At 59.0% G+C, this 27,798-nt stretch overlaps 15 protein-coding genes across 15 annotated transcripts; 9 read left to right on the forward strand and 6 right to left on the reverse strand.

The window, feature by feature from the left end:
* Nucleotides 1–2: 2 nt before the first annotated feature.
* On the reverse strand, nt 3–3,692 carry Malapachy_3680 (essential component of the nuclear pore which mediates nuclear import and export; the record flags this gene model as incomplete). Its single annotated transcript, XM_018138142.1, has 1 exon — nt 3–3,692. The coding sequence occupies one exon, from the start codon at nt 3,690–3,692 to the stop codon at nt 3–5; it is 3,690 nt and encodes a 1,229-aa protein (XP_017993602.1).
* A 246-nt stretch (nt 3,693–3,938) lies between these two features.
* On the forward strand, nt 3,939–4,385 carry Malapachy_3613 (hypothetical protein; the record flags this gene model as incomplete). Its single annotated transcript, XM_018138078.1, has 3 exons — nt 3,939–3,994; nt 4,027–4,070; nt 4,105–4,385. The coding sequence occupies 3 exons, from the start codon at nt 3,939–3,941 to the stop codon at nt 4,383–4,385; spliced, it is 381 nt and encodes a 126-aa protein (XP_017993973.1).
* A 200-nt stretch (nt 4,386–4,585) lies between these two features.
* Nucleotides 4,586–4,856, forward strand: Malapachy_3676 (hypothetical protein; the record flags this gene model as incomplete). The annotated part of the gene is made up of 3 exons (XM_018138138.1): nt 4,586–4,614; nt 4,658–4,793; nt 4,830–4,856. 3 exons carry the CDS (start codon nt 4,586–4,588, stop codon nt 4,854–4,856), a joined length of 192 nt encoding a protein of 63 aa, XP_017993553.1.
* Nucleotides 4,857–5,057: 201 nt separating this feature from the next.
* On the reverse strand, nt 5,058–9,497 carry Malapachy_3632 (helicase swr1; the record flags this gene model as incomplete). The annotated part of the gene is made up of 2 exons (XM_018138097.1): nt 5,058–5,094; nt 5,131–9,497. 2 exons carry the CDS (start codon nt 9,495–9,497, stop codon nt 5,058–5,060), a joined length of 4,404 nt encoding a protein of 1,467 aa, XP_017994110.1.
* Nucleotides 9,498–9,691: 194 nt separating this feature from the next.
* On the forward strand, nt 9,692–10,386 carry Malapachy_3612 (arf sar family protein; the record flags this gene model as incomplete). The annotated part of the gene is made up of 6 exons (XM_018138077.1): nt 9,692–9,762; nt 9,791–9,879; nt 9,912–10,012; nt 10,043–10,253; nt 10,282–10,303; nt 10,335–10,386. The coding sequence occupies 6 exons, from the start codon at nt 9,692–9,694 to the stop codon at nt 10,384–10,386; spliced, it is 546 nt and encodes a 181-aa protein (XP_017993974.1).
* An 11-nt stretch (nt 10,387–10,397) lies between these two features.
* On the reverse strand, nt 10,398–11,529 carry Malapachy_3645 (microfibrillar-associated protein 1; the record flags this gene model as incomplete). Its single annotated transcript, XM_018138109.1, has 3 exons — nt 10,398–11,004; nt 11,031–11,274; nt 11,301–11,529. The coding sequence occupies 3 exons, from the start codon at nt 11,527–11,529 to the stop codon at nt 10,398–10,400; spliced, it is 1,080 nt and encodes a 359-aa protein (XP_017994164.1).
* A 135-nt stretch (nt 11,530–11,664) lies between these two features.
* Nucleotides 11,665–13,549, reverse strand: Malapachy_3685 (hypothetical protein; the record flags this gene model as incomplete). The annotated part of the gene is made up of 4 exons (XM_018138147.1): nt 11,665–13,312; nt 13,339–13,408; nt 13,440–13,486; nt 13,515–13,549. The coding sequence occupies 4 exons, from the start codon at nt 13,547–13,549 to the stop codon at nt 11,665–11,667; spliced, it is 1,800 nt and encodes a 599-aa protein (XP_017993599.1).
* A 127-nt stretch (nt 13,550–13,676) lies between these two features.
* On the forward strand, nt 13,677–14,783 carry Malapachy_3620 (18s rrna biogenesis protein; the record flags this gene model as incomplete). Its single annotated transcript, XM_018138085.1, has 1 exon — nt 13,677–14,783. The coding sequence occupies one exon, from the start codon at nt 13,677–13,679 to the stop codon at nt 14,781–14,783; it is 1,107 nt and encodes a 368-aa protein (XP_017994032.1).
* Nucleotides 14,784–15,004: 221 nt separating this feature from the next.
* Malapachy_3617 (cystathionine beta-lyase) lies at nt 15,005–17,530 on the forward strand (the record flags this gene model as incomplete). Its single annotated transcript, XM_018138082.1, has 1 exon — nt 15,005–17,530. One exon carries the CDS (start codon nt 15,005–15,007, stop codon nt 17,528–17,530), a length of 2,526 nt encoding a protein of 841 aa, XP_017993971.1.
* Nucleotides 17,531–17,666: 136 nt separating this feature from the next.
* Malapachy_3619 (o-acetylhomoserine -lyase) lies at nt 17,667–19,013 on the forward strand (the record flags this gene model as incomplete). Its single annotated transcript, XM_018138084.1, has 3 exons — nt 17,667–17,690; nt 17,719–17,783; nt 17,816–19,013. 3 exons carry the CDS (start codon nt 17,667–17,669, stop codon nt 19,011–19,013), a joined length of 1,287 nt encoding a protein of 428 aa, XP_017993515.1.
* A 237-nt stretch (nt 19,014–19,250) lies between these two features.
* Nucleotides 19,251–19,876, forward strand: Malapachy_3621 (cytochrome c oxidase subunit v; the record flags this gene model as incomplete). Its single annotated transcript, XM_018138086.1, has 3 exons — nt 19,251–19,533; nt 19,571–19,705; nt 19,746–19,876. The coding sequence occupies 3 exons, from the start codon at nt 19,251–19,253 to the stop codon at nt 19,874–19,876; spliced, it is 549 nt and encodes a 182-aa protein (XP_017994033.1).
* Nucleotides 19,877–20,000: 124 nt separating this feature from the next.
* Malapachy_3623 (t-complex protein beta subunit (tcp-1-beta)) lies at nt 20,001–21,575 on the reverse strand (the record flags this gene model as incomplete). The annotated part of the gene is made up of 1 exon (XM_018138088.1): nt 20,001–21,575. One exon carries the CDS (start codon nt 21,573–21,575, stop codon nt 20,001–20,003), a length of 1,575 nt encoding a protein of 524 aa, XP_017993825.1.
* A 141-nt stretch (nt 21,576–21,716) lies between these two features.
* Nucleotides 21,717–22,921, forward strand: Malapachy_3670 (methyltransferase-like protein 4; the record flags this gene model as incomplete). The annotated part of the gene is made up of 3 exons (XM_018138132.1): nt 21,717–22,257; nt 22,285–22,481; nt 22,508–22,921. The coding sequence occupies 3 exons, from the start codon at nt 21,717–21,719 to the stop codon at nt 22,919–22,921; spliced, it is 1,152 nt and encodes a 383-aa protein (XP_017993551.1).
* Nucleotides 22,922–22,943: 22 nt separating this feature from the next.
* Nucleotides 22,944–23,708, reverse strand: Malapachy_3637 (pyridoxine; the record flags this gene model as incomplete). The annotated part of the gene is made up of 1 exon (XM_018138102.1): nt 22,944–23,708. One exon carries the CDS (start codon nt 23,706–23,708, stop codon nt 22,944–22,946), a length of 765 nt encoding a protein of 254 aa, XP_017994105.1.
* Nucleotides 23,709–23,965: 257 nt separating this feature from the next.
* On the forward strand, nt 23,966–27,769 carry Malapachy_3657 (rna polymerase ii-associated protein; the record flags this gene model as incomplete). The annotated part of the gene is made up of 1 exon (XM_018138119.1): nt 23,966–27,769. The coding sequence occupies one exon, from the start codon at nt 23,966–23,968 to the stop codon at nt 27,767–27,769; it is 3,804 nt and encodes a 1,267-aa protein (XP_017994203.1).
* Between the last annotated feature and the right edge of the window lie 29 nt (nt 27,770–27,798).

Raw genomic sequence — 27,798 nt, forward strand, 5'->3', positions numbered from 1 at the left:
TATTAGTTACGACGACGTGGCTGTCGCAGTGGTTTGATCTGACGGCCACTGGGCGCGGGCGATGTGCCCATAGTAAAGAAGCCGCCGGGATTGCTATCATTTGACGTCTGCGGCGGCGGCGTGCCAAACGTGAAAGGTGCTGGCGAGCCGGGGGCCGGGGAGTGGTTGCCTGCACCGAACGTGAAAGGCGTGGCTGCCCCAGGCGCCGCAGCCGGCGCTGCAGCCCCGGCGCTAGGCGCGCCAAACGAGAAGGTGGTCGTAGGCGCTGGCGAGCTTGGTGCCGACGTAGCAGGAGCCCCAGCGCCGAATTGAAAGACACCAGTAGGCGCTGCACTTCCGAACGAGAAGCTCGTCGTAGGCGCGGGTGCAGCTGCAGGAGCACCAAACGAGAAGCTCGTTGTCGATGCAGGCGCTGCAGGGGCGGGCGCAGGTGCCGGTGCCGGCGCCGGCGCTGGCGCGCCAAACGAGAACGTCGTGGTCGGTGCGGGAATCGAGTTGGGCGCGGGCGTCGATGGAGCGCCGAACGAGAACGACGTCGTGGCCGCTGGGGCAGCAGGCGCAGGTGCCGTTGATGCTCCTGGAGCGCCGAACGAGAATGTCGGAGCACTGGGTGTGGAGGTCTCCGGCTTGCCAAAGCCAAAGCCTGTCGTGGGCGCCGTCGTCGAAGTGCTGCCAAACGCCGGGGTCGCCGAAGGCGTAGACGGTGGCCCAAACGAAAACGTAGGGGGCTTGGCCGCCGCCGGCTCTGTCGGCGTTGACGTGGACGTCGAAGAAGGCGGGCCAAACGTGACAGGCGACGAGGCCTTCTCGGCAGAGGGCGCAGCGCCAAACGCAAAAGCAGGCCTGTCGTCTTTCTTGTCGCTCGCCGCACCAAAGCTGAATGCCGGCTTGTCGTCCTTCTTTTCTGCTGGCGCGCCAAAACCAAATGCAGGTTTGTCGTCCTTCTTGTCCGTAGACGTCCCGAAACTAAACGCCGGTTTGTCGTCCTTCTTGTCGGTAGGCTGACCAAAGCTAAACGCAGGTTTGTCGTCTTTCTTCTCTGCTGTGCCAAAACCGAACGACGGCTTCTCGTCCTTCTTCTCCGCGGCACCGAAGCTGAACGAGGGCATCGCTTTGGCTTCTGTCGTCGCGCCCCCCGTCGGCTTGTCGTCGATCTTCGCCGTGGGCTGTCCAAACGACAAGGCCGGCGTCGATTCCGCAGGCGTACTCTCCGCTTTCTTGTCAGAAGCGGATCCAAACGAGAACGCAGGCTTGTCCTTCTTCTCTAGCGCCGAGCCAAACGAAAGCGCAGGCTTTGCATCCTCGTTTTTTTTGGCGGGCGGTGCGCCAAACGAGAAAGTGGGCTTGTCCTCTTTCTTCTCTGACGACGATGCAAACGAAAACGATGGCTTGTCTTTCGCCGCCTCGTCCGCCTTAGGCGGCGCAAAACTCAACGTCGGCGTCTCTTTCTTCTCACCGGCGGCCGTGCTGCCCAACGCAAAGGCAGGTGGCTGGCTCGTTGGCGCAGCCGTTGACGTATCGCTAGTGGCTGGCGGACCGAACGAAAAGGACGGCGCAGGCTTCTCGCTCTCTTTGGACGATCCACTACTCGTTGTTCCAAACGAGAAGGGAGCTGCTTTTGGTGCATCCTTCTCGCTGCTGGTCGTCGACTTGTCTTTCTCCGCGGGCGGAGCGCCAAACGAAAAAGCTGGTTTCTTCGTCGCCGGCGTATCGTCTGACTTGTCGCCGGACGACGAGCGAGCGCCGAAAGAGAACGATGGCGTGGATGACGATGCGTCGGCGTTCAACGATGGCTTGCTAAACGAGAATGGCGCAGCTGCCGCATTCAATTGCGACGCAGGGCGCTTGGCTGCAGGTTCGTCCTCGTCGCGGTCACGTTTCTTGTCGCTCGCCGTCTCGGTGGTCGGCTGACTGAACGAGAAGCTCGACGCAGGCTTGGTCTCCGATGTAGGCTTGGGCGCCGCACTGAACGCACCAGCGAGGCCCAGCCCAGTGGACTTCGACTCGATGGCCTTGGCTGCACCGAAAAAGTCGGGCATCGGTCCCGACTTTTTCTCCGTATCCAAAGTGGTCTTGGTCGGTGCAGTGGCAAAGAACGACGACGGGGCGGGCTGCACAGGCTCCGTGGCCGGTTTGGCATCGAAGCGGACGGCACCCGGGGCGGGCTCCTTCATCGGCGTCGTTGTGACCGTATGAGTCGATGGCGCAAGACGATCCAACAGAGTCGTGTCTTTCTTACTCGTTTCTGGTGCTGGTGTCGATATAGGCTTCGGCGCTGGCGTAGCGTCCGAAGGCGCCGTATCGAATCGGAAATCAGAAGGGAACATGGTCTGCGGCAACTTGATCTTGGCCAATTCCTCGCCACTGGGCATCGGCTCCTCGTCGTCCTCGTCGTCCTCGTCATCAAAAGCGGTAATGCGACCTGTAGGAGCATGACGACGAGACGTCTTTGCAGCGCCCTGACGCAGAACAGACCGCTTCTCCAACGGCTTGTCATTGGGCCGCACTTCAAACTTATCACGCTTCGCTGGGGCGGTAGGAGGCGCCGGCGCCGCGGCCTCTGCCACACACGATGCCTGCGTGGTCGGCTTTGCATTGTGCTCCTCCGTCTTGGGCATCTTCGTTCGCGATGCCTTAGGGCTCAATTTGGCCTTGGCTGCACCACGCTTCGAGTGGCGCACAGGTTCTGCCTCATCATCGTCAGCCAAGCCCAACTCGTGATCAATGCGTGCCTCTTCCATTTGGTCATGCAGGGTATCTTTGGTCATCATAGTCTGCCGAAGCTTGGAGCGCATACTGGGCTGCAGACCCACTTGCGACTGACGCAGCTGTTGCGACCGTTGCAGAGCGCGGGAATGCGGTGCAATGCTGCGGAAAGCCGGTGCACGTAGACGTGACGAAGACAAGACACCTTCGCGCTCCGGCGTAGGCAGCGGGACAGGAATCGACGTCAAGTGCCATGATGAACGCGAGCGCGACTTGATAAGTCGCTCACGGCGTGCATCACCTAACGGCGTACGCATGGTTTCCAGCGCACGAAGAATGCGCTCAGCCTCGTTTTGTGGCGGCGGCGGCGGCGGGCGACGAGCGGCCAAGTCCTCAGCATCCACAAAGCCCATCTCTGGGTCCCATACCATGCGACGCTTCCGCGACGATGGCACGTAGTGCGAGTCATTGTCCATCTCCATGTCGGACTCATGCATCGGCTCATCACGCTTGCCCAACACGGATGGTTGAGCTGCTGAAGTGCTCTTCTGCAGCGTCGCAGGCATCTCAGAAGCCAGCGACAAAGATGGCGCTGGCGCCAAATTTAAACTGCCCCATTTGCTCCGAGACGATAAGAGCGAGGATGTGGGCGCGGTAGGCCGCAGTGACGACGGCATGGAGTGCATGGCCTTGCGTGTCGGTCCATTTGTCTCCGCGTGGGTCGACGAGAGCATAGGCCGTGGCAAAGCACGTGCATGCCGCGAGGGCAAATGCGATGGCGAGGCAGCCATGATAGACCCGTGCGCCGTGGAGGCATCATGCCCTGTAACAGACTCACCTGTCTGTGATTTGGACCACCAAGGCAGCGTACGAGAAAGAACACTGCCCAGGCTGTGCAACAATCCTTCGCGAGGCGGTTGTGATGGCTCTCGCGACGACGTCATGCCATCCATTCGTGTTGAGCTGGAAGGCGCGTCGTTCGACATGATATGTTTCGACACACCAAAGAGAGAATACAAATAGGTGTGCGAATGTATATACACGTCCTAGTAGATCCCCGGCCTCTCGGCTGGTACGTCCACAAGGCCCAGACAGACAAGCAAAAGCGATGGAGGACGTCGACGCGCTCGGCTGAGGGGCTTGGTCACGTGGCCCCATGCGAACCCAGCTGGCCTTGAGAGAGGGGGGGGAGCGCACCATCGATCTAGCTGTCGAACTCTTGTCTCTGTATCATGACGTGGCTCGGTACTTTTACTGGTCTTTCTGGCGCTTCCGCTGTGGCTCTAGGGTAGGTACACACTTTCTATATTGACACGTCAGTGCTTTTGGTGCGCACGCTCTGAAGGACAAACTGAACGCGCACCGTATGTATCATACTACCCTCCCTAACATGCGTAGAGACGACCTCGTGGTCGACGGCGACCAAGTACCAGCTGATCCATACGGCGGTACTCCTGTTTATCACCTCGGTTCGCCCACTCCGTGGCGCTAACAAGTTTGCGGCCTACGCTTTTGCCACCGGCATTGTGCTGTTCAGCGGTTCCATCTACGGTCTCTGCCTGCTTCCGGCCGGTCACGGCCTGCGCAAGCTGCTGGGCCCTGCGACGCCGCTGGGTGGCCTGTCATTCATTGCAGGATGGCTGGCGCTGGCGTACGCTCGCGTCCCCGTAACGCTGTAGTGCCTACTTTGTGTTCTGTTCTAGTCACCTATAGTACTTCGCCTCCCCCCTTCCCCGCACGGATCATGCACGGAGCCGCTCCACGCAAGCGAATGTGGCAGCCGGCCGTGCGTACCCGCCAGCCCCTCATTCGATCACGTGACTTCAACATCTTACGGGCATCGCCGGGGCTTCCGTTCGTCACCACGTCCACCGTATCCATGACTGCTACTTGGAGGGAATTCTTTTCGTACGTACGATTGTGATCCATGGCATGCTTACACATGATACAGGTACAGCAAGTACACCACTGTCGTGACTCGCGCTGTGCGTGCGAGCCTGAAGGAGGCGGAGCGTGTCGACGCTGACCGTCGTGCGTTCCAGGCTCTGCGCTACCAGGAGTGGAAGAACGGCCAGAGCAGCGAGCATGTATGTGGAATCTGCACGGAGTACGCTAACCAATAGATCAACCTGGCGCCGAAGGAGAAGTAAGTGGACTTTGTCTACACTTCGTATAGGGGATAGATGCTTTCAACACCTGTCTCTGGCTTAGTGTAACGGCTAGCTGCCTAGCCAGACTCGATGCGAATGCTGCCTCCTTGTGCAAGGAGTGTAGGTATCTTCTATGTGTGTGTGTCTAGGCTGTTGCCTATTTATAGTGTTCATGAGAGCTTGTCGAAGCCGTGGACGCGTCTATGCGCCAAAGAAGGCCCAGTCGGCTTCGACGGTGCTGAGAGGTTAGCGGTGTGCGGCAATAAGTACGTACCGAAGCATGTAGTCGTCGATGGTGCCTGTGAGGTCATCGTCTTCGTCGCCTTCCTCTTCGTCCAGGACAGCGTCGTCAGGGTCGTCAGTGTTGGTAGGCACCGCCGACGTGGACCTCGCGCGCGTCTCCTCCTTGTCCGCATCGTGACTGGAGGAAGCGGCCTGTACATCGCCTTCAAAGTCTGCGTGATCCATTTGCATTTCTTCATCAGCAACATGCACAGCAGCTGCATCTTCCACGTCTTCCGCTGCACGGAACGCCTTTTCCACGTCCTTTTCATCGCCTGCCAGGTCTTCCCCCACTTTAATACCGCCTAGCGTCTTTCCACCTTCATCCAGCATGTCACGCCAGTCGTTGCGCATGAGGTGCTCGGTCGTGAACTCGCCCTGCTGGATCACCATACTGTCCAGGCGTCGCTTCTGATTTGCCTTGCGCAGCATGTTCTCTTCAATGGTATGCTCGCTAACGAATCGATAAATGTGCACATCACGCGTTTGGCCAATGCGGTGTGCACGATCCATACACTGTGCCTCGATCGCAGCATTCCAATCAAGATCGTAAAAGATGACCGTATCCGCTCCGACCAAGTTGATACCGAGACCACCTGACCGCGTGCTCAGGATAAAGGCAGAGATACGTGAATCGCGATTGAAACGTTCCGTCAGGGCTTGGCGCTGCTCCACCTTGGTCGCGCCATCGAGACGCAAGTAACGATAGCCATGATAATTAAAGAACTTTTCGAGGATGTCTAGCACCTTGGTCATCTGCGTGAAGATGAGCACGCGATGGCCTCCGTCGACCAATCGGCGCATGAGTTCGTCAAGTTTCTGCAGCTTGCCGCAGTCGTACTGGAGTAGCGAAGCATCCGGAAAGGCAATGTTGAGCGACACCGCCGCTTGATGCAGTGGATCTGGTCGAGCTCGTAACGAGGGCGAGACCTCTGCGTGCTCCCACAACACAGGCGGCAAGGCCGGCGCGATGGCTGGTGGTGTCGCAAAAGAGAAGCGCGTAAGCACAGGGCGCATTTGATCGGCTCGTTCACAATGCGATAACGACGCATGACGTAGTGCATCGCATTGCGAAAAGCACAGAGAATGCGACGCCCCATTCTCCGTGGGCACCACAAGCGGTGCTGTCGCTGTTTGGAGCATGCGCAACAAATTACGACCGTACACGGGCTGCGCCTGGCACCGCATATGATTAACATACGCTGCATGATGGGCTTGTTCGTAGCGTGCCAGAGCCCGATGGTGCTCCAGGGCCTTGTGGAAGGCAGACAAAGAGCGGGTATCCATACTTGGCGGAGGGCCAGGGGGCGGAACGTGATGAAGAAGCTGTTCTGAAGCATCCAATGTCGCGTAGCGGCGCGTCGCAAGGGGCGTAAGAAGGGGCTCGCGCTCCGCAAAGCGTAAATGCAAAAAGTCCAAATTCACATGGGCCCATGGATCCTGCTGCAACAAACGACGACGCACAAGCAAGGCCTCGATTTCGTAGTCGGCCGCCACGGCCCGTGTGACAAAGGGTGTGACAATGGGCCGCGGTTCGAACAGGTCAGGATGATTGCACACTTTGCGCAGCTGCATAAGACAGTTGATGATGCTCATGTAGTTGCCACTCGCCAAACTCTCTCGCGTCTTGGCCCGCGACATGAAGTCATTGTACAAAAAGCGCTGGCGCTTGGATAAGCGGCAAGGCACCACATGTTCGTACTTCTTTGGCATCTCGCGCTCGACATCCGACTTGAGTCGGCGCAGAACATAAGGCCGAAGGACCATGTGCAGTTTCGCCACCGTCGCCTGCGTTTCTTCGTCCATGGCCTGCGTACTTTCCGCGGCTTTGCCGAGGGGATTGGAGAACCACTCCTGGAAGTCCTTCATATTGGTAAACGCACCCGTAGCAGCAGCGACTTTTTCCAGGCCTTGGGGCATGAGGAAATACATAAGACTCCACAAGTCCATCAGGTTGTTCTGCAGCGGTGTCCCTGTCAAGAGCAACCGGCGCTCGGAATTGAAGCCTAGCAGTGTCTGCCATCGCTGAGACCGGAAGTTCTTGATATGGTGCGCCTCATCGAGAACAAGATACACCCATGGCTTGCGTCGGAAGATATGCTGATCAGCCAAGACGAGCTGGTACGACGTAATGCATACATTGAAGCTGTTGGGCGTATTCCATCCCACACGCTTCGCCTTGCGCTGCTTCTGTGTGCCATAGTACGACAAGATCTTGAAGCCTGGTAAGAACTTTTTAAATTCCATCTCCCAATTAAGCATGACACTCGTAGGCGCAACGATGAGATGAGGACCCCATACGCCACGATCACATGCAAGATGCGCTAGCAGCGAGATCGTTTGAATGGTCTTGCCAAGGCCCATTTCATCGGCGAGGATGCCATTCATTTGGTTGCTGTACAAACTAATGAGCCATTCCATGCCCATTTGCTGGTAGGGACGCAACGTGCCACGCAGTAGGAACGGGGGTCGGACTTTCGGCAGGGCCGTATCCGCCTCGTCCTTGGTATCGATCAGGGCCTGGAGTGATACGGACGCCTCAGCCTCTTCCTCGTCTTGGCCGTCGTCGTCGGACTCTTCTTCCTTGTCATGCGCATCGTCGTCAGACTCTTCGTCTTGGGCGTCGTCGTGCGACGCCTCATCGTCTTCCATCCGGTCGTCATCCGCCCGATCCGACGCTGATCGAGAGGGCGATGCAGCAGCGGAAGAACGCTCATGCGCGCCATAGCCATACTTCTTCATAAGCTCCTCCAGCGGCAAGTCTGCATCAGCTCTCAAGTCGTCGTCTTCGTCCTCGTCTTCTTCGTCTTCCTCCCACATGGCCTGCTCCAACGCGTCATCTTCTGTGTCGTCCGAGGACGACACAGACGCTTCCGAGGCCGTCTTCATCGAGGACTCTTCGTCCTGGTCTTCATCGACTTCGTCATCCTGTTCTTCGTCTTCGTCATCTTCGTCCTCCGTCGCCTCCTCGAGAGCCAACTCGGCATGCTGCGTCTCAAGCATCTGCGTACTTTGCTCAATAATCGCCTGCAACTGCTTCTTCCCGAGCTTTTCACGCTCAGCGCGCTCCGCTTCCTGCTTACGCCCACGGATCACAGTCACGGCCAATTTCCATTGCCGCTGGACTTCTTTCATAGTCCACTTGGCCAGTGCACGCTGCCGACGCCATGCCAGCTTCTGCTCCCGTTCGTCACTGTGCAGCTCACGGTCCCAGTGAGCCGTAATCATACGCGACACTTTTTTGGCCAGCTGCATGCGGCTGCGATGGTGTTGCCGCATACGTTGCGAACGGTGCACGACCCCGTCCAATACATGGTCCCAATGAGCCTTGGCTCGTGGCGCCTCTTGCGGCTTCATTTTGATGAGCGACGTAGTGCCATCCGGCTCCAGCGTATGTCCAGCACGTCGCATAGCATCCAAGCGGCAGTACAGCGCTGTCTCGCGCGCGAGGCGCTGCTCGCGTACCGCCTCCGTCACAAACTCATCGCCCCACATGTGCATAGAAGCTAGCATCGCACGGAGATCGCCACCTGGCACGCTTGGCGGCCATGGGCATTGATGTGGCGCCATGTACGTGAGGGGCGGCACGTCGGACGGATCCACCTCTGCACTTGACAACGGCACCAGGGCCAGCGTGCCGGGTGGCGACGGCGGTGAGCTGCGCTTTATACCTCGTGACATGACGCGAGCACGTTTCGCTGGGGGCGTCAAGGCAGGTGACATACGAGGCCGTGGACTCGATCGTGCTCGCGCCGTATCGCTTGGACGACGACGGGGCGTTTCCACAGGCTCGTCGACAACCCACAAATGAGAAGCCAGCTCACACTGCGCGACAAAGGCCGTCCATACATCGTGCGTAGGTTTCTGTGCGATCGATGGATCGTACGGTACTTTATTCACAAACTTCATCATATGGTATAGTTCACGGACCAGCGTGGCGTGCTCATGCGACCGAGCTTCGTCCGTGGCATGCACCAGCCGCTCTTGGAGGGCGATGCACTGCTGTAAGAGCTGTTTGGTATTGGTCACCACATCCAAGGCGCCGTCCGGTTTGGCCTGCCACATGCGTAGCATACCGCTCTCCAGCGCCGCTTGCGAGGGACGCGCAATACGGCGCGAGTGACGTGTATGCTGCGAGGGCGATGAGGACGTCTCAGGTTGTGTTGTATCGTCCGACGCCGACGCTGGGCTAGCGCCAGACACTTGCATTTGGAACGCGGGGCCTGGCGCCGAGAAGCCCAGCTCGCGGTCGAGACGGCGTCGGCGTCGATCATGCGCGGATGTCGACGCTGACGCCTTGGCTTCTGGCTGCGAAACAGGCTCAGGCGCTTCACGAGGCTCCGACAACGGCTCGCTCATTCACAAGGGAGATGTCACACGTCGTAGCAGCATCGCCGCGAAGGCCAAAAACCGCCGGTCGCCCCTCGCGGCGAACGGCGCCTCGGTCGTGCGAAGACATGTTGGCAACACGCATGAATGGCCTTGTAGGCTACGTAAGCAATCGCGCGCCTACACGCACGAGCGCGTGGGTGGCCCCACCGTCCGCCAGCAGCATGGGCGTCGCGTTTAGCAGCCTATGGAACTCGTTGTTTGGGCAACGAGAGCTCAAAATATGTATTCTAGGGTACGTCGCGGCGATAGGCTCACAGCAGTCTTGATAATGCAGGCAAAACGACGCTGATGTACAAGATGACGCTAGGGTCCGTCGTAGCCACGGCGCCGACGATTGGGTCCAATACAGGTACGGCCGTGTGCAAAGTACTCATCCCACAGAAACGTTTGAATATAAGAACCTCAAGTTTGTGCTCTGGGATGTAGGCGGGCAGACATCGCTGCGTACAAGCTGGGCGCAGTACTTGACTTCGACTGATGCAGTACGTACTGCGGCCACGACTGACCCCCAGCTGATCTTTGTCGTGGACAGCAACGACCGGGAGCGTGTAGCGCTCGCCCGCGCAGAGCTGCATCGCGTCGCTGCCGATGAGAACTTGACGCGGGCGCCGATCCTCGTATGGGCCAACAAGCAGGACGTGCGTGGATCCATGTCGCCCTCGGAAATCTCCGACGCCCTCAACTTGTCGTCGTTCCGTGACCGGACATGGCAGATCTTTGGCTGTGCGTACCATACGACACTGACCCACAGGCTCGGCGTTGACAGGCAAAGGGTACGTGGACAACCGACTCACCCCCTCGCAGACTCACAGCCGGCCTCGATTGGCTCGCGACGACCTTGTCGAACAAGACATAGTATACATCTATTTAGGTACGGCGCGTCGCGCCCTGTGTACGCAGGTCAGGAAGACCCTGTTTTGTCGTATCTTCTGCGGCGAGGTGCGTCCATTTGCTCTGGCTGCGCTTGCCAAAGCTGCGTTTCTGCATGATCTGCGGCAGCTGGCTCTTATCCACAGCATCGCCCGTACTCTGCGAGTAGTCGCGCTGGAGAATGTCCATATCCTGGAAAAAGGCACCTTTGTGATAGTATTTTTGCATGAACCCTTGCTGGCCACGCTGCTTCTCTGCCCGCGTCTGCCGCGCATGCGCCATATCTTCTCGGAGACGCACATCCTCCGGCAAGGCACGGCGGCGCGCCACCTCTTCTTCTTCCAGCTGGCGTGCACGCTCCGCCTGCCGAACGCGCTCCAGCCGCGCAAGCTCACGTACGCGCCATGCGGCGAACTCCGCGTCGGGATCCAGGCCATCAGTATCATCAATCTCCATCGTTTCCTCGTCATGCTGCTTCTCTTTCAAGGCACGTACGACACGCTCTGCAGCAAGATCATGCGCCGCTTTCTTTTCGGCTTGTAAGGCTTCTGCCGAGCGCTTCGTCGTTTCCACATGTTCCGGCTTAGGAGCGGCGCGATCGCGTCTACCGTAAGCAGCATCGATACGTACTTGGACACAAACACAGGTTTGAGCAACGGCGCAGGCGCCTCATCCTCACTCTCGTCCTCCGACTCTGAATCGTACTCGGATGACGAAGATGCATCTTGGATGGGCGGGGCATGGAGCTGTACCGCCGCTGGCGGCAGCGCTTGCTTATTCAGGGGGCGAGGGGGCGGCGGCTGCGTCCGCGCAGGCGGCGTGTGTGTTGAGGGACCAGGGCGGGTCGGCTTGACATCCTCCTCGGAGTCGGTTTCTGTGGGTTAGATCAAGGCTACATACCATATTCGTCCATATCCACCGGCGCAGCTGCTGGCCGAGGCGCGGTAGGAGCGACCGGCACCGCCGCGGCGACTTTCGGCGCGGATGTCACGCGGCTAGGGAGACGCACACGCTCTACGGGCTTCGATGACGGCACGGTCTCTTCGTCTGACGAGTCCACATCCTGTGCAGCTGCCGGCGCCTGGCCTGGGCGGTACCGCGCGACAGGGCGCGCTACGCGCTGGCTCATCGTGCAGGCAAGAGCGACGAACGAAGCGATTGGCACTATATACGAACAAAAAGTGGAGGGTATGAACAAGGCCTCCCCCCCGCCGTCCTCTCCCACGTCGGTGGGCAGAAAGCAGGGATGGAAAGGGACGGCCTATTAAAACAAGCAGCAGAAGAACCAGCCTGAGACGTGCAGCGTACACGAATACGGCGCGAGCCAACTGCGCATCAACGCCACATCGATCTCCGAGCTCGCATCCAGGCCAAACTGACAAAAGTCGGCCCGAGAGACCGTCACCACACGAGTGTTCAGCAACGAGGACGATTCGTCCAGCGGCGGAAGAAGCGCTACGCGATCTTTCAGGTACGTCGTCACCTGAATATGCATTGCACGCACATAGCTACTCCATAGCGTGAAGAGGTACAGCCCTGTCATGGACTCCAGCGGCAAGTGCGGCTCGTACTTGGGATCGTAGCGTGGGTGGGCGGGCGTAATGGTTCGCTCCATCGCGCTGGGCGGCGTACGCGAAGGCGAGCGAATGCTCGCCACCGAGGTCGTACGTCGGTGGGGCGCAGAGAGGTGGACCATGCCACAAGCCGCCAACAGAGGATCCACAGACTCGACCGAGGTAGACAGACCTTCCGACCGGATAGATCGACGGCTGGTCTTCGAGGCCACGTCAGACAATATTTCGTCGTCCAGTCCGTCGTCGTCATCGCCTTCCGACAAATCCACAATGCCCGTACTGAGCCCACCATCTCCACGCAGCCCCAAAGGTACGACCAACGAGGCAGGCACAGCGACATGAAGCTGCGAACGGACCAGCCACCATTCTGCGAGCCAGAAACGTAACGAGGCGACCCAGACCACAAGGTAGCCTAACAGCTTCATACGCGCATCCTGTTGTCGGTACTTCCACGAGGGAATGGTGGAGACATGCAGCGAGCAGGCAGACGAAATGGCCTCCGCCTCGCGCCATGCCTCAAAGGTAGGCCGGCCTTCGTGCGTAAGCAGCTCCTCAAAGCGGTGTTCCTGATCGGCCAACTCTAAGAACAGGCTCAGTTCGCGTGCATTCCAAGTGAGAGGCATAGGCTGCAGCGTCGATCGCTTCACAAAGCGGGCAAGCGGCTTGGTCGGGAAAAGATGCGCTGGGCCGTCTGGGAACATCAACGAAGATACATCCAGGCACGCATCGTACAAGTCCGTCTTGTCCAGCAAAAGACGATCGGATGTCCATGCGATCCAGGCCGTGGTCGTGGGCGCTTCTGCTTGCAGCGCCATCAAGTCATGCAATGTAATCATACCGCGAACACGAACTTGGCCTGGCACATGCGATGCATGCACAAACGCAGCATGTACCAATTCTGCCAGATTAAAGGCGAGGATCGCTGACCGTTCGACAGGCGCCGGTGCATACAGCAACAGACGCTGAGGAAGTTGCAGCATCTTGATGAGCGGAAGAAGTAAAGGACCAAGGAACCGGTGCACAGAGCTCATATACGTCGCTGGATCGTACGCCAGCTGAGGAAGAGAGAGTCCCAGTTCCGGAGACTCACTTTGCTTTCCGTACGACGCCAAACTGGGCGGCGTGCCACCCATCACCAGATCCGCGGCTATGGATTCAAGTGCAGCACAGTGTGGAAGAAGTGCTCTGAGTTGGTTGCTCGGCGTATACTGATGAGGAAGCAACAGGCCCACACTCACACAGCGAGCGCCACGCTGTGCGGCGCCGCCTTCCTCCTCCGATAGGCGACGAGCACAGTACGCAGCAATGCCCATAAGACCATTGGTATGTTCAAAGAAGCTAAGGGTCAGCGATCCCATACGTACATGATATCGCGGCTTACAGTATGAGCGCCACTCGGCAGGACTTTCCACTCGAGACCATCGACTTGCAAGTCTGATACAGGTAAGCAAGGTCAAAGACGTACCTGGTGGATCTTTGTATACAATGGTATTCCCATTTCGGACATGGAACCTGGTGTCAATGCAAACGTGCCACGCACTCTGCCACAAAGAGGCCATGTACCTCGACCTTCATGGTGCCTGTCCGTGCCAAGGGCCAAGTTAGCTCGCCTGGCCCCAACTCGATTTGTCAGCCGTGGTGAAGCCGCCCATTTTCTTTTTTTAAAAAAAAAAGGCTGACCTCGATCGACAGCGCTACGACCATGTCGGTAGATTCCAGTCGCTTGCTGCGATTCAGCGGGCATGCCTACTTCCGGCAGCGTCTGATTTTAGCCACATTATCTGGACGTCCTGTACGCATTGACCAGATTCGGCCAGACGATGAAGAGCCAGGTCTGCGGGACTTTGAGGCCTCGTTTTTGCGCCTGCTGGAAAAAGTGACCAACGGTAGTGCTGTGGAGATCAACTATACTGGTACTTCAGTGTACTACCAGCCGGGCATTGTGTTCGGCGGTACTGTGACGCATGACTGTGGACTGAAGCGTGGCATTGGCTACTTTTTGGAATGGATGGTGCTCTTAGCGCCGTTTGCCAAGCAGGAAATGGCCCTAACGCTGCGTGGCATCACTAGTGGGCAAGGCGATATGGGCGCAGATACCATTCGTACAGTGACTCTACCTCACTTGGCGCTCTTCCTACCACTGGATACCGTATCTATGCTCGCATCCGCTATGGAAATGCGAATCGTGAAACGTGGTGCTGCGCCGCTGGGCGGTGGTGAAGTGTTCTTCCGGGCGCCGCTGGTCGCTACTTTGCGTCCGTTGAACTTTGTGGAGCCGGGTCGTATTCGCAAGATCCGTGGCATTGCGAGCGCTGTTCGTGTAAACCCGCAAATGAGCAATCGTATGATCGATGCAGCACGAAGTGTGTTGAATCGCTACATTCCTGACTTGTACCTATTCTCTGATGTATACCGAGGTGATGAGTCGGGTAAGTCGCCCGGGTTTGCTATGTCCCTGGTCGCTACGTCGACCACGGGCGCACTGCATGCCTCCGAAGCCACATCGACGCCAGGCAAGACCCCAGAAGACGTGGGCTTGGAGGCGGCACGAATGCTCCTCCAAGGGATCGAGGGGTCTGGCTGTGTCGATGCAAGTCATCAGCCTATGGTCCTGCTCCTTATGGCCTTGGGCCCGGAAGATGTAGCCAAGTGCCGTATGAGCGCCCTTACGCCTGCTGCCATTCAGTGCCTCCGCGATATCCGAGATACCTTGGGCGTTGTGTTTAAACTACGACGTGTTGACGAAAGTGACAATGTCCTTGTGTCTTGCGTGGGCGTGGGATTCCGCGGGTACCGCAAAGTGAACTGAAGAGCGTGCGACACAAGGCCCCATGGCGCCAATGGCATAGACGCCCTATATTGTTGTATCATAGTGGAGGCCATGCATGCATGGCCTCGAAAGAAAAAACGCAGCCAGTCCAGGCCAGTCAGCCCCCCTGTAAGCGCGCTGGCGCGTGCACATGCGCGTGCGAGTGAGTCGACCAGGACCCCACTCTCCCTTGTCTCTCTCCGTTCATTTGTACAACGAGAATGCCGTTGGACCCAAGTGAATGTGCGTTTGCCACAAAATGCACAGCGGTCTATGATCCTAAGCATGTAGATCAGTACGGTGCTTCGTCGACGCCTGTTTACCTCACGGCGACATTCAAAGGTTTACCTGGCGCAGAGTACGATTATTCGCGTGTAAGCAATCCATCGCGCGATGTGCTAGAGCACCATCTCTCGCAAATCCAAGGCTGCAAACATACACATGCAGTGAGCAGCGGTATGGCCTGCCTTGATATCATCATGCGTATGATCCGCCCAGGCGATATTGTGCTGGCTGGTGATGATCTGTACGGTGGATCGGACCGTCTGCTGGAGCTGTACAAGAAGCAGATGGGTATCCGCGTTGACAATGTCGATACGACTGACCTATCGGCGGTCGAAGAAGTGCTTGCTCGACGAGCCAAGGAACATGCGGAAGGCAATGGCCCTCGTGTCGCGCTGGCGCTGCTGGAGTCGCCGACCAACCCCATGATCAAGATTGCCGATCTGCCTCGCTGCACAAGCTTGGTACGCCAATATGCGCCAGAGGCCCTGGTTGTTGTGGACAACACGATGATGTCGCCTTACCTCATGCGTCCCTTGGACTTTGGCGTAGATATCGTGTATGACTCGGCTACGAAGTATCTGTGTGGTCACCATGACGTCTTGGCTGGTATTTTGGCATGCAATAGTGACGATCTCTCTGCCAAGATCCACTTTACCATCAAGTCGGTGGGCAATGGTTTGTCGCCGCTGGATTGTTTCCTTCTGTTGCGAGGCGTCAAAACGCTGGCGCTGCGTATGGATAGGCAGCAAGCGTCAGCACAAGAGATTGCGAACTATCTCAACCGCCTAGGCTTCAAAGTTCGCTACCCAGGTCTGCGCTCGCATCCAGGCCATGATGTGCATGCACGTCAAGCGAAGGGCGCGGGCGGTGTGCTTAGTTTTGAGACCGGTAATGTGCAGCTCTCTGAGAAAGTGGTGGCAGCCGCGCGATTGTGGGGTGTGAGTGTGAGTTTCGGATGTGTGAACAGTCTGATCACGATGCCGTGCCAAATGTCCCACGCCAGTATCGACCCGCGTGTTCGCGCTGAACGAGGTTTGCCGGAGAACCTGATTCGTCTGTGCTTGGGCATTGAGGACGTGAACGACCTGCTTCGGGATCTGCATCAAGCGCTGCTCACAGCCGGTGCCATCCGCGAGGAGCCGGCTGGTAGCGGCACGTTTGTGCGTGTCCCAGTGGATGACGAGATGGAGGTGCTGCGTCGTCAGTTGGCGCCTGAGCTGGCGAAGCCACCGGCGGCGCCAACGACCCTGACCGTGAGTGCGCCTGGCAAGGTCATTCTGTTTGGCGAGCATGCTGTGGTGCATGGTGTGACGGCCATTGCGGCTGCGACGGCGTTGCGCTGCTACGGCCACGTGAAGCCGTCGAAGACGACACAAGTGACGCTGAGTCTGCCCGATATTGACCTGGTGCACCATTGGGACATTTTGGCGCTGCCATGGCTCCTCTGCTCCAACAGCACAGAAGCGAAGGAGCTGGATATGCAGCTTCTAAGCGCTCTTAGTGCGATTGTCTCGGTGGCGTACCCGGAAGGCGACCGTCGGCACAACGCCTCCATGGCCTTTTTGTACCTGTACATGCACCTGGCGCAGGAATCGAGTCATGGCCAGATTTTCGAGCTACGATCCAAGCTACCGATCAGTGCTGGGCTCGGCAGCAGTGCCGCGGTGTCTACATGCCTTGCCACGCTGATGCTCTACACGCACGGCCACCTGCCGCTGCCGTCGCCCACAGAGCCGATGCCGAAAGAGCATACGGCACGTATTAATGCGTGGGCATTTATGGCGGAGAAGGTGATTCATGGCGAGCCTTCGGGTGTGGACAACACGGTGGCGACGCTCGGCGGCGCTGTGGCCTTCACACGTGCTGTACCTAGCAATGGCCTCTCGGAAAATCGCTTGGTACCGATCAGTTTCGATGCTGTGCGTTTGCTGATTACCGATACCAAGGTTGTGCGGAATACCAAGGAACTGGTGGCGAGTGTTACCCAGCAGAAAGCGGAGGACCCTGTGCGTGTGGAAGCGGCCTTTGCGACGATTCAGATGCTGGCCGACCAAGCGCAGGCGCTTCTGTCGAGTACGATGCCGCGCAAGGAGCTGGTCGAGCGCTTGGGCATGCTGATGGACCTCAACCATCTCCAGCTTGTGCAGTTGCGTGTAGGCCATGCGGCGTTGGAAGATGTGCGGAAGGCGACCTGGGCGCAGGGCCTGCGCTCCAAGCTCACGGGCGCTGGCGGCGGTGGCTGCGCGATTACGCTCCTGCACGACCAGCTTTCTGAGAAAGACGTTCACTCGCTGACAGATACGCTACATGCCCGAGGATTTGCTACCTACGAAACAGAGGTGGGTGGCAACGGCGTGGGCCTCTTGGTACACCCCTCCGACACCGCGCCCGATCTGGAGGCGCTCCAGACTACGGACAGTCATGCATGGGACCAGGCTTCAGGCACGTGGATTTATGCGTAAGCAACGAACCCCGGGGTGGCGTGTGCGACCCCGTCTTGTCGCGCCATCGAGGCGTGCTACATGCATAAAGGTGCATCTTGGTGCCATAGACCTCCATAGACCATTGTCAACCTCCTTCTTTCCTTACACCATCAGCATGACCCATTTTGAGACTCTCCAGGTAAGTGTCGTGGTAGCTGACCAGCTAGTTGCATGCCGGGCAGCAGCCTGATCCCGCGACCAATGCTCGCGCCCCACCGATCTATGCTACGACGTACGTGACGATGCTGTAGACTTACCGGCCAGTTCGTTCGTGTTTAACGATACCGCACACGGTGCCGACCTCTTCGGCCTGCGTGAAGCGGGCAACATTTACTCGCGTATCGGCAACCCCACCGTCGACGTGTTTGAGCAGCGTATGGCTGCTCTTGAAGGCGGTGTGGCTGCAATTGCCGCGTCCTCGGGCCAGTCAGCGCAGGCCATGGCGGTGCTATCGCTCGCGCAGCAAGGTGACAACATTGTCTCCTCGTCGTTCCTCTATGGCGGCACGTACAACCAATTCAAGGTGCTCTTCCCGAAGATGGGTGTGACGACCAAGTTTGTCAAGACAGGCACACCGGAGGAGATTGAGAAGGCCATTGACAGCCGTACAAAGGCTGTGTACTTGGAGACCATCTCCAACCCACGCTACACGGTCCCGGACTTGGAAAAGATCTGCGAGGTAGCGCACAAGCATGGTGTGCCTGTCGTCGTGGACAACACGTTCGGTATGGGTGGCTATGTCGTGCGCCCTATGGACCATGGCGTGGACATTGTCGTGCATTCCGCAACCAAATGGATCGGCGGCCACGGCACGACTATTGGCGGTGTCGTGATTGACTCGGGCCGATTCGACTGGGCCAAGAGCGGACGTTTCCCGCAGTTCACGGAGCCGTCGGAAGGCTACCATGGCCTGCGCCTTTGGGAGAACTTTGGGCCGAAGACGTTTGCTGTGTACGTGCGCGTCGTCATGCTCCGTGACCTCGGCTCGTGCATGAATCCGTTTGCAAGCTTCATGCTTCTTCAGGGTGTCGAGACACTGTCGCTGCGCGCGGAGCGCCACTGTGCCAACGCCCTGCATCTGGCGCAATGGCTGGAGCAACATGAGTATGTGTCTTGGGTCCTGTACCCAGGCCTGTCATCGCACCCTTCGCATGACCTGGCGAAGCAGTACCTGAAGAAAGGCTTCGGTGGTGTCTTGTCGTTTGGTCTGAAGGGCGGCGAGGATCAGGCACGCACGTTTGTGGACTCCTTGAAGCTCGCTTCTATGCTCGCCAACGTGGGCGATATGAAGACACTCATTATTCATCCTGCCTCGACGACGCACCAGCAGCTCAATGATGCCGAGCAGCAGGCGTCGGGTGTGACAAGGGACCTGATCCGCGTGTCGGTGGGCTGTGAGCACATCGACGATATCAAGGCCGACTTTGAGCAGGCCTTTGCCGTCCTCAAGAGCGAATGCTAACCGTGTATGTACATCGTATATACATAGAATCACGCCTTGACCATTCGTACGGAGAGCCACAACCCTAGTGGAGGCCCTAGTCACGCGTGGGCAAGCGTATCGGGGCCAGTTGCTCTCTCGGCCGATAAATTTGTATTGCGAATCAGCAGGTCCCGTTTGGTTCCGTTATTTGCAACGGGCGAAGTGGCCGTACCACTCTTGGATTTACGACTCTAGGTTGAGCAATTTGATTGAAGAATGCTTGGTAGTGTTCGTGTTGCTGTGCCCCGTGTGATTCCTCGTAGCGCTCCTCTGGCGCGTAGCATCGCTACCAAGGGTGACCGCTGGACGCCGGCTGTCGCTCGCGATGCTCAGCAGGTGCTGGAGGGCCCTAACGCTCTGGAGCTGAACAAAGTTCTGCCGAACATTGAGGCCATGTGGCCGAAGATGGCCCGTGAGGAGCAGTACTCGGTGTACAAGCTCCTGGAGGAGGTCCAGCGCAAGGACTGGAAGGAACTGACTGTGGACGAGAAGAAGGGTGGTACGTATAAAGCGCGTCCGCAAAGACTCACACTCAGCCTACTTTGTGTCGTACGGCCTGCACGGCCCGCGCAGGCCCACTACGCCGCCGGGCCAGAGCACCAAGGTGTTCATCGGTACCCTGTTCGCCGTGGCTCTCGGTGTCACGGGCTTCTACGCCGTCCGCTCGATCGGTATGTATCAGATGACCCGCCCTTCGACTAACTCTCTCAGCCGCTCCCGCGCCCAAGTCCCTGACCAAGGAGTACCAGGAGCAGATGAACGAACGTGCTAAGGAGACCAAGCAGAACCCAATTACGGGTATTGCCAGCGAGGGCTACAAGGGCAAGGGCCATGTTGTCTAATTTCCCGAGCCTCTAGGACACCTTGCTGTGACAGACCCCTTCGTGTAGCATGCACCTCTCGAAGCCCTATTTTCATAGAAATGGGGACCATAGTTCTGTCTAACTATGATGCCGCTATGGAGACTTAGTGCGCGTCGCGCCGGCGTGGCGTCGCTTTCAGAATATCGTCGACGCGCAAAATCATTTCCGCCGCCTCACTGGCTGAGATCACGACTTGGCGCTTCAGCTTGTAGCTCTCCGTGACACCACGCTCTGCCATAGACACGAGCGTACCAGCGTCAAGGTCCAGACCCATATCGTTTTGGCCCTCGATATGCGCAGCACGCAACTTCGCTACCAGGTCACTCGAGTCCAAGCCGGCATTGTCGGCAAGGATGGTGGGCAGCTGACGCAGCGCATGCGCAAACGCTTCGACGGCCAGTGCCTTCTTGCCAGGTGTCCGCCGCGCCTCCTCATCCACGGCATTGCTCATGACCATCTCGGCACAGCCACCGCCATACGTCACGCGCGTCTCTTTGACTGTCTGACTGAGCACACTCAACGCGTCATGCAACGAGCGCTCCGCCTCGTCGATCATTTGCGAGGTGGCACCACGCAGCACCACTGTGCATGCCTCACCAGCCTTGACGCCAGAGAACTTGATCAGCTTGTCCTCGCCAATCATCACCTCCTCAATAAGCCCACACTCACCGAGACGGACCAAGTCAGGGCGATCAAACGTGCTGGCGATCTCGCCGCCAGTGACCAACGCAAGACGCTCAACGCCCTCAAAGTCGGCATGCTCAATGCACATAATGCCTGCATCCGTCAATAGGCTCTCAGGGTAGTTGTAAATCAGCTGGCGGTTCACAAAGCACGTAATCCCATGGGCCTTGATGCGCTCCACTTTGGCCTTCATCTTCTCGCGCTCTGCGCGCTCAATCTCAGCCAGCTTACTCGTGCCTTCGACACGGACACGCGCACCAAACACCTTAATTTTATCGGTATCCATGGATGTGTTGGCAATCATGATTTTGGCGTTTTCCAGGCGCTTGATCGAGTTCGGCGCTAGCTTCTTGTCGAGGATGAACCCTTCGTCCAGGTAGCTGTCAGTCAACTTGCCACCTAGCTTTTTGATAATCTGAATGTTTTCAAGGTTCGTCGATCCCTTCAGACGCAGGACAGCGTCCACGGCCAACTTCGCAAAGTAGTCCTTGTCCTGCGACAAGACCTTAGACGACAGCGTCGTACGCGCAATGTTCAGTAGATCGTTGCGGAAAGCAGCTTGATCCGACGCATGGTCCTTGGCCGAAGCAGTAAGAGCACGTAGCGCAGCTTGGCTAGCAATGCGGAAACCATCCACGATCACCTGCGGATGCATGTGGCCCTGCACAAGGCGCTCCGCCTCACGCAGCAGCTCCGAGGCCAGAACACAAACGGAGGTGGTGCCATCACCCACTTCATCGTCCTGCACCTTTGAGATATTCACAAGGATCTTGGCAGCTGGGTTATCGAGATAAATAGACTTGAGAATCGTCGCACCGTCGTTCGTCACAACAATATCACTAGAACCCACAGACTGAAGGATCTTGTTCATACCCTTCGGGCCTAGGGTGCTCTTCACCAGGTCACCCAGAGCGAGGGCACCCACAAACGAGGACAGACGCGCATTCTCAGCGCGCTCTTGCGTCGCCTCCTGCGCAAAAATCGGGGCCGACATGACGGGGTGAGACGGTATCACCACCGCTTTTTCGCGCGAGGAAAGGCGACGCGTGGCCTTTGATAACATGGGCCTAGTAGGTCACCTAAGTGTCCTCGTCCGTGACCCCTCCACCCAACGACGCGTGCACGACGACGATGCATGCCACGCTGCGTAGGCGAAGTGCATGGGATTCCGATCCAGCTGCTGGACATTGATGCGGGACGGGGCACGCCGCTCCGAGTCGAGAAGGAGATGGTGCGTGATCCATGGCCGCCTGCCTCGTCGGCCACGTCGCAGCGCCCAACGCCGTCACAGATCTCGGACACAGACGCGTACTGGGATGCCCAGTTATGGAGCGATACGCTAGCCTGTCTTCAAGCAGATTGGCACGCTAATGCGGTATGGTGGGAACGCCAGCTGGAGGTGGTTCACGTCCAGGGACCAAGTCCTACGCCGCAGCTTGCGAAGTGTGTCGACCAGGCCGAAGAGGCTACCTCGCCCAGCGATACGCCATTGGTGCATCAACCCTGCGTCCATCGGCAAGACCAGGCACAAGAAATGACCTGGCACGATCCCATCTCGCAACGTACATTTCTTCTACAAATGCCACCACGCAGTGCGGCGCTTCTTACGGACTTGCTGCCCCCCGCTACACCGCGTCCTCGTCGACCGCATGGCTGGGAAGCGATTCAGTCCCTAGGTACGTGGTGATGAGCTTATGAAATAGTCCAGTCGGTCGGTGGTGCGGATGTGGTTCTCCTTGATCCACCATGGCCGAACCAGAGTGCAGCGCGTGTCCATCGGTATCGACGTCGGCATGGCTACCAAACGATGCCGGATTTGTACGATGTGTGGCGCATTCGGCCAGTGATGGAAACGCTCCTGCCGGACGATCCCTTGGTCGCGGTATGGGTCACGAATCATGTACGTCATAGCGAATCTCACCGCAGCCCAAAGTGCAAAAGTTTGTACGCGACAAACTGTTTCCCGGGCTGGGCCTGGTGACTGTCGCGGTATGGGCCTGGCTCAAAGTCACAGCGCCGACCAAGGGCCAGGCGCCAGACATGGTCGTACCACTAGGCGATGGACGTGTGCGGAAGCCGTACGAGCTCTTATGGATCGGTGCGAAGCATGCCTCGATGTTCCATGGCCCACGGCGCCAGATTCTGGCCAGTATACCCCTGGCGCACAGTGTGAAGCCGTATGTCGGCGACTTGCTCTCGCAGCGGCGAGGAGCGTATGTTGAGTTGTTTGCACGCCATGTATCCCAAGGGACCACACTGCATGTGAGTATCGGGAAGGAGGCGGTGCTGGGCAATATAAGGCCTGGCCACGATGACGACGACGCAACACAGATCCGATAGAAAGAAAGGGTATGTATGAGATCTACGAGTGCATAGCAGGCAACACAAACGCACGCACAAAGTAGCTGTGCAAGCGCGTATCCGACGTCAGCTCAGGGTGGAAGCTGGTAGCCAGCAAAGCGCCCTGGCGGTACGCCACGATGCGAGACGCATCTGTAGCCTCGGCATGGCTGGGGCCATCGAGCGGGAGCCAAACAAGAGGCTCCACCGCCACCCCTTCTTGCAGGCAGCGCATGTCTGGTGGGCAGTAGGCCACGGTCAAACCCTTTTGCTCGTGGGATGTCACAGCTTCCTGTTCCTCGGCCCGGCTTGTCAGTAGCTTCTCCACGACAGGCGCACGAATAAAGACACCGGGGAAGGGCGCTTCGCCCAACGCAGGGCAAGGGAGATCGCATTCAAAAGAATAGACCTGCGATCCGAATCCATTCCGACCGACCTGCACGTCCATGCCGCCCAGAAGCTCTTGGCCGCCACGTTTGCCGCCCGTCGCTACGCTGGCAAGCATGATCATACCAGCACACGTGCCCCAAACAGGCTTGCCCTCGCGAATCCACACACGCAAAGGCTCAAGTAGGTCGGCATTGCGAAGGCCCAAAACGATCGACGTCGATTCGCCGCCAGGAAGGACCAATCCATGGCACTGTGCCAACTGCTCAGGCCGTCGAATGGCCAGAGCACGAACGGTAGTTCCACTCGACGAGGCGTTCAGGGAGGCAAAGCGAGCAATGTGCTCCTGAAACGCACCTTGTATAGCCAGGACACCAATCGTAACCGTTTCGTGACTCATCCTGTGTCACACGACTTCCCAATGGCGAGCGCCCGCGCCACCACCGGACAAAGAAACGGTGAGAAGTAAGGTGACGTACGTGTGCCACACGCGACACGCAACCTCCTCGTTCGCTGCCGAGCTTTACCAAAAAAAAAACCGGTGGCCTCGCCCTTTATCACGTGATGTTGTGTGGAGTCGCTATGCTAGCACGCGGCGCCGTGTCGCGCGGACGGAGCCTACGATAGACGGCGACGGGTGGAATGGAGACGACGCACATGGCCAGTACGTCGTCGGCACCGCTCAAGAGCTTGGAGCTCGTGCTGGCGACGAATGAGTCGATCACCATTGAGCTGGATCCATTGCCGCCGCCCGAAGAACTGGAGGTCGTGATGGAAATGCTCGCGGAAGAAAAGCCGCCGGCTCACTTCTGGACAGCGCTTGCGTCGCGATGCTGGAACGAAGGCCGTCGTGCCGAAGCGGAACTGATCGTGGCACGCGGCTGTAGTATCCTTCCAGTGCACCGACCTGAAGAAAGTATCGCTGTGTTTGCCTTGCAAGCGGCGTTTGCGCTGGCCGACGCACGTACCGCGCCGAAGCAGGTGATGGAAGAAGCACGGTACCAACCGCTGCACGAGAAGCAGGCCAAGCAGCACTACTTCCGTCAGGCGTCTGAGGCGCTGGGACGTGCACAGAGCCTCAATCCACAGCACCCTATGATGATTCAGGCGCGTGCTGTGTTTGCGCTCAACACGGGTGACAATGCGTTGGCGTCGCGCCTGTTTGACGTGCTGCTCTCCCGCACGCCGACGCACCCGGTAGCCCTGCTGGGACGCGCATGCACACAGCTGCGAGCACGGCACTACACGGCCGCGCTACAGACCTACCAGCAAGTCCTGCGTCAGGTCCTGCGTCGACATCAACTCGCCGAGAAGCACAACGATCCCTCACTACGTTGGCGTGGCCCGGATCCTCGCATCGGTATGGGCTTGTGTCTATGGGGCCTGGGCCGCCACGAGGCGGCCCGTCGTGCATGGCAGCGTGCGGCAGCGTGGGACGAGCAGGCCTCGGCGCCTCGGTTGCTGCTGGGTCTGTCGCTCTTGGACGTCGCGAAGGAGGCCAGCCCGCTGCCCACAGGCTGGTACGGCGCGCATACACAGCGCCCAGAAGACGAGGCACGCCGCGCCGCCTACGCCGACGGCATAGTGCATTTGCAAGCGGCCTGGCAGCGCGATAAGACGTGTGCCATGGCCGCCGTGGCCTTGGCCTCGCACATTGCATCCCAGGCGGCACATGCGTTGGCCCCTGCGATGCCCGCGGCGCACGATATGACCACGCCCATGACGCCGCTTACGCCAGAGAAGGCGGACCACATCGAGCCTATTTTGCAGCGTGCACTCAAGCTGAGTGAGCATGCTGTGCAGTACGCGGATGCGCGCTCGGTGGTGGTGCATGCCTGGCTGCAGTATGCGTACGCTTTGCAATTGGCCTCGCATATGCCGAAGCACAGCGCGGACCATGCCTTGCGTCAAACGTCGCAGCGCTACTATGGCCAAGCCTTGGAGATTCTCGCGCGTACGACGCAGGGCGAAGAGCATATGGTGCACCCGCTAGCGCACGGCCATGCGTTGGCCGCGCTGGGCTTGGCGCAGTGGCAGGCGACGACGGGCGATACGCAAGGTGCGGTCAAGACGTTGGAATCGGTGTTGTCGCGCCCGGCCGGCTCGGCTGCGTACGTGAGTGAGTTGGCGTTGATGGCTGGTTTGTTGCTTGCGACGCCTGCGCCCGGCGCGCCGCCCGCGGAAGCGGCGGCAGATCGACGACGTGCACGCCACTGGCTTGATCGGACGATGCGCGTCGCCGTCGAAGCACATACGCTTCTTACGCAGCCTGGCGCTGTGGAAGGCAGTACCCTGGAGGCGGAGAAGTTGGCACCGCTGGCATGGCAAGCGCTTGCGCGCCTCGGTGAGGATGCGCGTGTACGTGCTCTGCTAGCGCAGCTGTGGGCCAAGTCGGCGCATGGCCGTGCGATTGAGCAGTACGAAGCCGCGCTGCAAACGCAGCCGCAAGGGGCGCTGCAGTACGCCTTGGAACTGAATATCGGGGCGTTGCTGGCGCACGAGTCCGATACACATGCGCTGCACAAGGCGCTCACGCACTTGCAAGCAGCGCTGCAAGCGCCAGACGACCAGGACGAGGCGTCCGTGGCCGTCAAGGTCTTGGCAAACTACAATATGGGCCGCACGTTTGAGGCGCTGGGCCAAACGGAGCAGGCGCGTGAGGCGTACCATGCCCTGCTGGCCGCGCACCCCGAGTACGTCGACGCGCGCGTGCGCCTCGCGATCATGGCCGCGCAGACCCCCCAGCATGTGGACGTCACCGAGCACGGCGTCACTCGCTCTGCACGTGACACGGCGAACGCCAAGTTCAAGGAAGCGCTGTCGAGCGATCCGGGCGATCTGAGTGTGCGTGCCGAGTACATGCGGTTCCTTGCGGGGGCGTACCCGGCGAACCGCCAGGCAGCATGGGGCGCGCTGAAAGACACTGCCGCTCAGCTGTTCTTGGGCGCCGAGGCGGGGAAAAGCGTGTTTGGCAGTGCGAGTGTCGCACGCCGCGTAGCCGACGAGGCACGGCAGGATGCCTACATTCTTGGCACGCTGGGCTGGGCGTACTATCAGCTTGGACTGCATACACCCGCCGGTCCGCAACAGCGCGCAGAGCGAACCAAGAGCATGGTCCGTGCAGCGGATCTGTTCGACAAGGCCCTCGCTGCGCACCACCAAAACGTCTTTGCAGCGCAAGGCCTGGCGATCTTGCTGGCCGACGATGCGCTGGGCGATCCGACGGCGGCGCCGGACGTGATCGAGACGCGCCGCAAGCAGGCGGCCGAGGACGCGGCTGCGCTGTTTGGCAAGCTGCGTGACGTACGTGATGACGCCAGTGTGTATGTCTGCCAAGGCCATGCATTTATGATCTGTGGTGCATTGGAACGCGCCGCACACGTCTACGAATTGGCGCTCACACGGTTCGGGCACGCACGCGATCCAACAGTGCTGCAGTACTCGGCGCGCGCGCTCTATGCCCTCGGTTTGCGGGACAAGCAGTTTGCACAGCTGCAACAAGCTATGGCGCAGTTGAGCGAGGCGCAGGACGTGCTAGAAGCACGCGCGCAGACCGCGGGACCCCAAAGCTCCGCTGCGGCGGAGGCCAAGCAGGTGGCATACAACCGCGCTGTGATGGCGCAGAAAGCACTGCAGATGCTCTACGATCTCCCTGTGAAACAGCGCGTATCAGAGGAGCTCGCCGAGGCCATTGGATGGGTCGAGGCTGCCCAGCGCATACTCCCTGGCCTCAGGGAGGCCGCGCAGCAAGGTCAGCTCTTGTACATCACAGCCGATGTGGTGGAGCAACGTGCTAAGTACGCGGACATGTCGCTCTTGCGGCAGGCCTCGCAGCACTTGGACGAAGTACGTGCGTACGAGACAGAGCAGCGTGAGCACCTTGCGCGCCTCGATGAAAAGCAGAAGGAGAAGGAGGCACACCTCGCGCAGCTCCGTCGTGAGAAAGAGGAAGAGCACCGTCGCCGGGCCGAGGCGTTGGCCGAGTCGCGTCGTCGGGCGCGAGAAGAGGCGAGTCAGATTGAGTACCTTCGCGAACCCTCGCCGGAGCCACGGAAACGTAGTGCAGGCGGCGGCGGCGGCGGCGGCTCACGCAAGAAGAAGGCTGCGCCGGCGGAGGACGACTTTGTGGCGCGCGACGACGAGGCCCTCTTTGAAGAGAGCAGCGACGAGGACGACGACCAGGAAGCACCGGTGCCCATGGACGAGGAAGCGGACGAGGAAGGGGAGACGCAGCCAGCGGCCGGGCCAGAGGACGATATGGGCGCTTCGTCGGGCGACGAAGCGTCGTCGGCGCCAGCGCCCAACTCGATGCGGGCTCGGCTGGAGGCGCTAGCGCGCGAACGCAAGCAGCGCCAAGCGAACCAGAACGGCTCGGAGGAGTCGTCGTCAAGTACAAAGAAACGCCATGGCGACAAGGCCAGTCGACGTGCCTCGAAAAAGGCCAAAGTCGTAGAGGAATAAGTAGGCACTACAAGGTAGACAGACACGTC

This window comes from Malassezia pachydermatis (genome assembly GCF_001278385.1).
Source record: "Malassezia pachydermatis strain CBS 1879 chromosome Unknown scaffold1, whole genome shotgun sequence".
Classification (NCBI taxonomy): Eukaryota; Fungi; Basidiomycota; class Malasseziomycetes; order Malasseziales; family Malasseziaceae; genus Malassezia; species Malassezia pachydermatis.